Source organism: Rhagoletis zephyria, unplaced genomic scaffold (assembly GCF_001687245.7).
Source record: "Rhagoletis zephyria isolate East Lansing unplaced genomic scaffold, Rhagoletis_zephyria_1.1 Rzeph_scaffold_01212, whole genome shotgun sequence".
NCBI classification, from domain to species: Eukaryota; Metazoa; Arthropoda; class Insecta; order Diptera; family Tephritidae; genus Rhagoletis; species Rhagoletis zephyria.
The window spans coordinates 92,106-103,334 of NW_016158296.1; the positions used below are offsets into that span (position 1 = coordinate 92,106).

At 33.3% G+C, this 11,229-nt stretch overlaps 1 protein-coding gene across 1 annotated transcript; it reads left to right on the top strand.

Moving 5' to 3' along the window:
* The first annotated feature begins 9,007 nt into the window (after positions 1–9,007).
* Positions 9,008–9,380, top strand: LOC108363189 (uncharacterized). The gene is made up of 2 exons (XM_017616471.1): positions 9,008–9,203; positions 9,269–9,380. The coding sequence occupies exons 1-2, from the start codon at positions 9,028–9,030 to the stop codon at positions 9,378–9,380; spliced, it is 288 nt and encodes a 95-aa protein (XP_017471960.1). The 5' UTR covers positions 9,008–9,027.
* Positions 9,381–11,229: the final 1,849 nt, after the last annotated feature.

Consider the following 11,229-nt stretch of genomic DNA (forward strand, 5'->3'; position numbering starts at 1 on the left):
ATTCTCATACATTTTACAATTTAACGGATGGTGTATCTTAGCCAATTCTTGTTACCATACTTTGGGCTATAGTTCCGGTACCGGAAGAGGAATCGAGTTTTAGTTTGAAATATGCTTCTTCTAAAGCAGATTAATATGTTTGTCATTTGAGAAAAATTGGTCACGGTTTATAGGAGATACGATTTTTTTCGTGCTAAATGTGAGCTTTGAACCACTGTGCGTCATAGGGAAAAATTTAAAATGCAGTTTAACTATAATTTGCGCAGGTTTTCGTGAATATATTAATTTTTGTGTGTGTAAAATTTACTGTCGCGCGGTGTAGTATATTTAAAAACATTTTCAATGATGCGCTCTAAGAACCAAAACATCTTTATATACATAAATGGACCAATGGAATGGACCAAAAAAAATGGAGAAAAAAAATGTGCTTGAGCAAAGCCAGCTCAGATGAAAGCTGCAAAGCCTCTATGTAAATATAATTGCAGTTTAGGTAAATGCAATGGTCAAATAGAGTACAAAGGCGAAACGACCTACATATTCACTAAAAATAAGAAACTATTAAATTAAAACTTGTGTATATTTTTTTAATTACGCCTAAAAATTTAAAATACTTCTCCTTTTCAATAATAACTACATATATGAAATTTTAAGATCGGATCAAAATTGATAAGATCTGTTTAATTTTACTTACTGCCCCGACTTCAAAACAGCCTTTCCTATTTCCATGATATGATTGCTTTAAGAAAAACGATCCGGAACATTTTTCTACAGTAATCCGCAGTAAATTTTAAATTCTTTAAAAACACGTTCCTTGCTACTTTGCTATGCATTCAAAATAGCAGTAGAGTTGTAAAGAGAAAATAATGATTAATTTTGAAAAATCGGTCAAAGGAAACGGGAGAATCTTTTCCCCGACATGATTTATTTATTTTTTTTCAAAGATTGTGTGGAGTAAGCCCTTTTAATGCCCAAATTAACTGCTGGGCTGTTTGAGCATATAATACATTTAGCCTGAAATTATGCAATGGAATACACAAAGATCGATAGTACAGCGCACAAACAAATTCACACACATACGAGTACAAAATGACGTTACAAAAAATTGTCCAGCATGATCAAAAAGTTGCATACGGAAAATTATTTTATTATTTTATTAAAAACAGCTATCAGCCATCCCTAAGTTGGCGTTAGCAAAGGCAAAAGGTATTAGGGATGGCTGCCAAGCATACAAAATAGGAGTTTTCGTTAATGTACATTACTGATATTCCAAATGAAAAATTCTCCAAGTTGGCAACAATTCCTCGTTTCTGTGTAGTTGTTTTAAATCTATTACGCCCGATTTCAGATGGCTTCTTTAAGTAGAGATTGCTGATTAACTTCAAAAATTCATTTTCAGATCATACATTTAAACTGCGGTGGCCAAAATTGGCTATTTAAATATGAGATATGCAACCCTGTGTATGTACCAAACAACCAGGATTGATAGGTAGGTTGTTTTATCATTCTTAAGCTTAGTATCCAGCTCTTAAGAAAACGGTCAAGAAAAAATTACCAATATTTCGCGTGTGTGTCCAAGGAATTTTGACATTTTTTATACCTCACAGCCTGTTGCCTCACTCTTTCCTCAAGAAATAATGGAACGGGCATATATTTCTGTTGCAAACCTGGGTTGCCTTGTGCTCTTTTTTCACAAAAAACTTTAGAAAACCGTAGTAGAAAGCGTACTAAATTTCTGAAGAACTGCGTACTGCCTTAAGGAAATTTGACTCAAGAAAATTTCTTAGCCATTTCTTGTACGTCATTTTATATGGAGTTTTTGCTTTTCTTAAGAGCTGGATACTAAGCTTTACCAAAGAACAATCATCTGTTCAGTACAAAATGTAAACAAACAAGCAAACGCAACAACACTTTTAAGGAGCAAGCAATAGTGTTGCCACTTGTTGGCATATTTAAATAAAGTTGATCTGTAACCCAACGAAAGTTAAGTGGCATTTCAATAACATTCCAAAACTAAACTTAAGTGCAGTTTAAATATTCATTTGAAATTGACCTTTAGAGTTTTACCGCGTAGATATCACTGATATTTAGCATGAACCAAAAAGACAAGATCACGCGGGCAGGAGAGTAGCCCGTTAGAATCGCATTGAGGAAAAAAGTTGAACGATTTTCACATTAGCCGTTTGTTTACATTTCTTCGTTGTTTACAATTTGGTGGTGGCTTTTTACTGCAATTTTCTTCATTTTCGCTTGTGACAACGTGTGTACACATAACGTAAAGAATAATTTTACACAACGACATGATTTATAGAAGAATTTGCATAATAAAAATGATTATTTATGCGTTCAACAATTACGCGGTTTTTTTTTGTTCTCTTCGTTGTTTACTTCTTACAACAAAGATGGCGTCGAGATTTCAACAGGTAGAAAATAACTTTTTTCGTTTTTTCCTTCCCGCGTGATCTTGTGTCTTTCGTTCATGGATATTTAGTACTAAAACAGTTTTACCTAACTATTTTTCCACTAAAATAATGATGATATTCAACAAATACGTAATGATCTCTATGTTTAAAACCAAATTAGTTTCCTAGTAAGGCACGCGCTTGTGGTAGAGACAAATGAAAAAGATCACCACCAAGAGTAATTACTTCATATGCCATGAAGCCAGGATAGCGGTGAAGATTTTTTCGCCCAGATCACTTTATTCGGTTTACAACCATAAAAAAATACAATTTGAGCAATTTTGCAAAATTCGAAGATTTACAAGAGTTATTGTTATCAACTTTTTTTTTGATGAATTCAGTCATTATTTATTATCCACTGATTCATGGCATGTATCTTGCTGGCTTTTTTTGCGACAATAGTTAATTAGACACGCTTTAGCCTGATTGTTTAAATTATTCAAAGTATCATTATTTTGTACAAAATTTTTAATATTTATAAAAAATTTGCATACAAAAATGGAAATATTTATTACTTCTCGATCAGAGTTTTTAATCGTTTACATTGGATATCAATCCTTATTCTGTAATACATTATTTAAAAGAAAAAAAAAACGGTAACTTGCACGGATTCGCTAGTTGTTAATTTTTTTCGCTTCTGCCACGGGTACTTTTGCCTTCCTGCCGCGTGCAGCGCGGACTCGCAACGAGCGTGGTGCAACCAAAAAAACGCAAAAAATAAAATAAAATTTATTTATAAACATAAGCATAGATTATTTAACACAATATTTCTTAAAGTTGTATACATAAATATGTACATACATAACATGCATATTTACATATGTACGTATGTATGTATTTATGTATGGATGTATGTACATACATTAGACTGCATCACCAAAAAAGGTGCGGTTTTTGTGCCGGAATTATAAAATTTATCATATTTGAAGACGTCCACCAAAATATTTCCGAAAAACATTAAGATTTACGTGAGGTGAACCGATTTGAAAATACCCCCAAAAATGGAGTTTCTTATTAATATTTTTTTATTTGTTAAAGAAATTTTTGAAAAAAATCCCTTCAGATGACAAAACAGGTTAAGCGTAAAAAATCTGCATAAAAATGTTTTAAAATCTTTTCAAGGGAATCGTAAAAATGGGATTTTTGATGCTGTTTTTATACTTTTTTCAAAGATTGATTTACGAAAAATCTATATAACTGGGCCAAAACTATTCGGATTTAGACTACTAAGATCTCGGTAGAAAGGTGTTTTCCCACTATTTTTGTTTATGTGCAAAAAAAGTCATTCCTGTCCCAATTTCTTCTTAATTCAACTTTGAATGATGTTCGTTCATCCAACCTTTCTCTTTTATCCTTTGAATGAGCTTATTAGCAAATAAATAAAAAGGGTAAGAAAATACCTTTCCAATGATACCTCACAAGTGTAAGTGGGAGTAGTTTAGGTTCAGTTATCCAAGTTTTCTTATTCCAGTCTTTGAAAAAGTTAAAAAACGGCATCCAAAATCTCAGTATTACGATTCCGTTGAAAAGTTTTTTAAATTTGTTAAGCTTAAACCGTTTTGTCCCTTGAGAGGATTAAAAAAAAGTCTTTAAGAAACTAGTTTTATTCATAAGAAGCTCCATTTTCGGACGTCTTAAAATATAATAGATTTTATAATTCCAATGGAAAAAGAATACCCTTTTTTTTTGTATGGGGAGGGATGCAGTCTAATGTATATATCAGAGCTGTAAAATGATTGCATCAGTAAGATCTGCATTCACTCGGCATTCTTTTAAAATTTTGATTGTTTGTTTGTATAAAAAACACCTCATTCCTGAGTGGCCTAAATTATTTTGAAACAAAAACAAACCTAATGTGTTATTCAATGGTAGAGTTCCATTCAGTATAGAATGTGAATGTAACAGAAGCATTCGCAATCATTGTCATGGTAAATTTTGGTTGAATGCAAATACTTTTGAGCATTCAGTAATACACTGAAAAAATACGCCTTGACACTAGAAGAAAATCTTTATTGTAGCAAATAGTCGTTTTGTCTCTGCTTTTCTACCACTGCTACAATTTGGAAAAACATTACCTATGAGCAAGAGTACGTAATAGCTTTAGATAATCAGCTCACGATTTTTAAAGCCAACTGCATATTTTTATAGGTGTGTATTTGTAGGTATGTGGACCGGCCGCTATTCTTTCTTTTTTGTAACAATGTATTTGCGTAAGTGACTTAAATAGGTGTTATGCAGACGAATTTGGTGTTTGGCAAACAAGATAGGAGTTCGCGACGCCCATCGGGCGCAACCATGTTTTGTTTTAATTTACCTAAATTACCTGAATTATATCTTAAAAACATCCCTAATACGGGGCATTCCAGCACCGAAATGGCTTGGCTTTTGTAACTCCGATATTTTTCATAACTTTTTACGTTATACTACCAAGTCAGAGAAGCCTCTCCGATTATTTTAATGCTTTTGTCTAGCCGTTCGCGATGTATCGATTTATAAAGCGAAGTCCTGTTTTTCTTAAATACCCATAACTTAGCCAAAATTTGGCCAGTTGGTACTTTTTTATTTGGTCTTTTTAAAAATGCTGACCGCCCTTTTAAAATATATATTTTTTTTAACTATCACCCGTTCCGCAACTTCTAGGCGTAGTCTAGTAATGGTGTAACAATGCGCTCTATCTTTTTCGAATTTTTAAATTAATGAAATTCTAACAACATTGGTCATCCAATCATAGTTACTTCATCGTCACAATCATGATGCAACGAGTACATGATGACTACACTTTCGTACATTCGGTCTCAACTCATTTGGCGTCTAAAAATTCACTTCGAGCAGGTATTTTCTGTTTTTATGGTTGATATTTTCGCGAAATATTTACAAAAATCTAAAATTTTTAAAATATGGACTGTGCTGTAACAATTTTAAACATAATTTTTCAGTAATATCTCTTTTTTTCTTTTCCTGAAATGTGTTTCGTGCACGCACGCAGAGACTTTTTACAATTTCGTCATATTTTATAGTTAAAACTCTCCTTTATTGAACTTAATTGCAATTATCCACTTCTTAATTATTTCCACAGATTTTATGCAAAAAATACGAACTTTTATGCAATTTTAATGAAAATATTAACTTTTCCAATAATTTTTCCCCATTAAACAATGCGTGCACAACGATTAGCAAACGACAGTGCCGTACTTATCCGCTTCTGCATCTTCTACAATTTGCCGATAACAAGTCGCTAACGATAAGTGTGGAGATCTCCTTCGAAATGCATTTGCTCGGCTTAAAATTTCAAGGCGAAACGATAACGCAGCTATGATTAGACGACAAGTGTTCAGATAGTCTAAGTCAAATCAAATTTATCAAAATCATAAAATTGCCACATTTAAGAGGAAGAAATTATCTATATATGTATTTACAAAGGTATTTACTACGCTATGTCTAATCCCCATCGCGTAATCAATTGTTATCGTCTTCACTTACGATTGGTCAAACGCTTGGATACTCGTACATGGCGTATGAGTAACATTATTTCCTGCTCATATGCATTTCATAAAAAAAGCTTAACTGACTTTACTAATCGATGACGCGAAAGTGGTAAGTCATGACGCACAACTTCTCACTGCAATTATGTAGAAAATTTATTTTCCTACAATGTGGTATACATATTTATATTTTTGATTAATGCATTTGATTTGAAGCAGGCAAAGTGCCTGGCGTTGAATAGGACAATATTTGCTAGTTTTTCATGTATTTAAAAATTCAAAAAGATAATAATTAAACAATTTTATAACATTTTGACATAAAAAAATATTTATTCCTCTGCCGGAGAGTTATTCGTCGCCATTCCATTGTGAATAATATGCAAAATAAGTTATTCCGCCTTCGCTCAGAATCGCTCAGAATTACTAGGCCGTTGAATAAGAAGGAATAACGGCAAGCGAATAATATGGTCGTAGGTCACTAAAAATATATAAAAATATAAATAAATAAAGTGTAATAAGAGAAAATAACCTAACTCCTTCAAACGTGATTAGATAAAGTATAAAGGACTTTTGCTCCTCTAAAGAAGCTTTGAAAGCGTTCCCAACTAGTTCCACTTCGGATAGTTCAGAGAAAATAAATTTGTTTTTATTTTTTGAAAAAAGTATAATTTTATGAATGTCGAAGATCCGATTCTTAAAAAGGTACAACAACACTTGTCGGCCGCCATGGTGGAATAATAACAAGGTGTTGTCAGTAGCGACGTGTTTGTTGTAATTTTGACAACATCGGCATGCTTATTTTCAGTGCTGCCGATCTTAATTTTTATACTACTATTCGTTGGGATATAGTATCTAAAATCTCCATTTAGTAGTACCGCGATTTTTAAAGAACTTGGTGTTTTCAGAACGATATTAATATTTAAAATTGCTGGATTTGTATAATTTTTGTCCTCAAAATATAAAATATAAAAGATATCGTGGTTATCAATGGAAAAACACGTACACAAAAATCGTATGGAAAGGCGATTTTTTTTTATTGAATATCTTTTGCTGCATTGTCATAATATCGATACACTAGAATATAGCGGTTAAATTACGATTTCGCTTATATTATCGATATTTATGTGTTTTAATCTATTTAAAAAATCATTAACAGTATTATAGGAAATTGCTTTATTTTACGGTCTTTACTTTTTTATAACTTACAATATATGTCCAAGCTGTGTGGAGCTGACGATACAAACATATATTCAGGCTTATGAGCCTGTATTTATACATTTTTCTACATTTAATTTGAAATAGTATGCACAAATGGATTAAAAGTAGTAAATAATTAGTACCTTTTATATTACTTTAAAATGCGTAACCGGAATAGACCTCCCGAAAAAGTGAGGTTAAGTTACTGACAACACCTTGTTATTATTACACCATGGTCGGCCGCCATATCCGAACATTAGAGGTGCTACACGATAGGTTCAAGGTTCAAACCCTATTCCCACCAACATGTATCGCAACCAAAAATGTCACAAACAGCGGTCGACCATTGCTGGGGTATTTGCTTGCTTGCTCGGACACATTTTGAAATACATACAAGTGTACTGCGGAACTAACGCAACGCTAGACTATCTCCAAATTTCGCTACAGGGTGTGTATGTATGTAAAGTAGTGTTCAGAAATAGTTGCCCCTGTGTGAATCCAAATAAAAGGAAGACATTTTCTTGTCAAAAGTAGCCTTTGTTAGTCCTAAAAGTGGCTTTCTTTATTAAAATATGGTTGATGCCAGAAAAATTGAGGCCGGGGCGTATGAGTAACATAAAGTTATTCAATTGAACTTATGAATCAAAAAAATGCCTGCACGAAGGGTAAATCAACAAAGACAGCTTCTCAAAATTTTTTGTAGCAAATACAAAAGGTCCTGCCCAACAACGAAACACACAATCGGGGTTTTCCGACCAATGTGGAACTCTCAAAAACGCTTCCATTGAGACATTATTGGAGGGTTTGGAATCAATCGTCAGTTAATCCTGCCATACATTATTTTGTTGCCGATATTTTCAATTGTCGAACAGTAATTGTTAAGTGGGGTTCAGCGACGATGATAAGAAAGGTAATTCGAAGCAATTCTCTGGAAGGTGATCTATGTCCCTTGACCTTACTTAAGTTAAGAGGAGAGGCTCCTAGAATGATAGCTTATGCTGATTATCGAGCAATTAGTAACTTTGGCAGATGTTTTAAGTCGATGAATGAAATTCTCGAGACGAAATTGAAACTGGACTGGAGCGGTAGGGCCCGAAGTAAATCTAGAGAAGGCCAACTTGGTTCTTCTTTATCCAACCTGGGAAATGGTACTCTAAATCCTAAACCCTTTCCGCTAGACAATGAATGAATGGGATAGACGAAATCTGCGTTAACAGACGAGTCGCTTTGTTAGCCAAGACACACAGAGATTGAAGGGTATGAGCGTGTTGATTTGTTAGTCGAAACCGCGGGATATCTACAACTAGGAAGCATGCCAGACGTCTGTGGTTCTCTCAACTACTTTAGGACACAAATAGACATGACAATGAAACCGCGGCTGAAGTCCCTGTGCAAGGTGCGAACCAAGTCGTGACAAAACTAAAGGTGGCTGCTTACCAAGGAAGCGTTTTCACTTTGTGCGAGTGCGTGTGCCCCTTTAAATATACATATATGAGAAAATATAAAAAATTAATTGCACACAGCAAAGGCTTCGAAATTTCTGTCATTTTTGATAGAACTCTTTGCACGTGAATAATCACGATTTGTTTTTATAAATTGTGTATTTTAAATTTTGGACCAGTTGTTTTTATTTTATCAAAAATACCGTCTAACTGTTCCGAACCAATAAGGATAGAATAACTGATTATAAAAAATTAAAAGGTATAGATACGCTTTAGCTAAGAAAAAGTATAAAAATAAAAAAAATCCAATTGCACTTTTGAAAATCAGCAAAGATTTATGAAATATGCATGTGTGTATAAGGATATGGACGAAATAAAAACTTATACCTATTTCTTTACTAGAATCTCAGATTCAAGCCCACCCTCAATTATTATCTGAGTGTAACAATGTCCAACGGTGCTCTGCCAAAAACGAAGACATCCAAATCATCACTGAAGTACGCCGACTCGCGCGAAGAGGCAAAGGTACAAAATTGCAAAAGTGAATTCTCGTTCGAATTGAAACCGAAGCCAAAATTGACCTGCATCCCCGAGAGTTGTAGTAAATTCTTTAGTGATCTGAGGTGAGTTGAGCAAACGACAAAATGTTTCGGCTTCCGATTGATCATTGTAATGAATCAACTTGCAGAAAGACGCAATCAATGAATGCAATGAAGAAAAATGAGGCGCCGGAGAAATCGTGGTCGGTTTTGTTCATCGGTTCCAAGAGCAACCTGCATGCCAATAACCTTATAATGTAAATGGGCGGCTAAATGTTAAACCCATTTTGAGGATGAACCTCTTTGTTCTGCAATTTGATGCTAAACAAAATCCTTTCACCAAATTATTGTGTACTATTAAGAACTTTAGAAATGAATTAAAAATGTTATACAAAATTGCAGATTATTGTGATGAAAATAATTAGTACAATAAAAATCCACCTTTTTTATTACCTTCCTTTTATCAGCTCGGGATTTAACTATGTAATATTGATGCGCCTAAAAGATGCAGCGATTTCTATTATCAAGTTACATACCTGATGACAGTACGAATGGCAATTATAATAGGGAGGTTTTAGTTTTTTAAACTATAATTTTATTATTTAGTTTAGTTAGATGAAGAATGAAGAATGAAGATGCACCTAAAAGACTACAACGCAATAGCTCTAGCTACTTACTTTTGCCATTAGGTCATCCATAAAAAAGAACTACATACACACACATATATGTATATATATATATATATATAAGTTTTACTCCGCATTTAGTTTATTTAAACATTTGGTTTGTCTTTAAATGAACTCAACGAAAACTGATGAACATCAAATTCCAGAATCCGAACTTCATGGCTCTCAGATCATTCATTCGTTCAAGTTATAGACCACAAGCGCCAATGCACAGTCAACTTGAGCATCCTGACAAGCAAATGCATTTTACGCATTCCAGTATTTGGTGCTTTTATCACTCTGATCCGGGTTTTGAAAGAAGCTGGAAAAAAACTGTTTCTCAAAAAGCGTTGAATTTATAATGCGATTTTTGAATTCTTAAAACTCCACCCAAGCACTTTGGCACTTGTATTTTATTTGGCAGGAAATTTTAAAAACTGCCCAAGAGTGGAAATATACGCGTTAAATGAAGAAAACGTAGCTACTCATTTTGGAAGTAAGTAAACAGTTCTGTTGAGCTTATTATTGCACCCAAGGGCTATTAATCCCGAACGTGCTTCGCTAGTCGATTCGACTAACACAAATCGGGTTTCGCTAAAAATATGTATGTATTTAATATTTTGTTAATGTGTTTTAAAAAATATATAGAACTAAAAATCATAAAATGTATTTTCCTTTGTAACTGTTTTATGTTTGCTCAAAGTTGGTGTCAGTTGTTTCGACTAACAAGTCCGCAGACAGGGTCAGAAGAGCGATGGACTTTCAGGGTTAAACAACGTGTGATTGACAACCATTGACCATTCAGTTTGGCTCCTTTTAAGGTAATATAGTGTCAAAAATATAAACAAACAATTCAAAAATTAATAATTTTTTTTTTTTTAATTTGACTTAGACAATGTCAAATTCAATCACACTTTGCGAAATACAGTTTGAGTGCACCTACACTAGACTGAATCACCAAAAAAAGTTGCGGTTTTTCCGCTGGGATTACAAAATCTATTAGATTTTAAGACGTCCATCAAAAGATTTCGAAAAAATATTAAGATTGAAGCGAGCTGGACCGATTTGAAAATACCTCTAAAAATGAAGTTTTTATGAGCAAAAATAGTTTCTTAAACAACTTTTTGAAAAAAGCCCCGTCAGATGAAAAACTTAAATTACTGGGCCAAAACTATTCTGATTTGGACTTTTGGGATCTCGGTAGAAAGGTATTATCCCACTATTTTTATTTATGTGCAAAAAGGTCATTCTTATCCCAATTTTTTATTTTTTTTTTAAATACCAACACATCTTAATTCAACTTTGAATTTGGCAACGCTAATATGTATGTAAATATGTACATTCATATATATTTGATAGTGCAAAATCAGTGCATCACTATAAACAAACTGGTTATATACTCAATAAAATACTGAAATGGAAAATATAATATTTTTTTTTTGTAA

What these genes read in the sequence shown, in the direction of transcription:
- LOC108363189 (XM_017616471.1), top strand. Translation starts at nt 9,028, where the DNA reads ATGTCCAACGGTGCTCTGCCAAAAACGAAGACATCCAAATCATCACTG. An exon ending in AAATTCTTTAGTGATCTGAG is followed by an intron (nt 9,204 to 9,268) that starts GTGAGTTGAGCA and finishes ATCAACTTGCAG; the next exon opens with AAAGACGCAATCAATGAATG.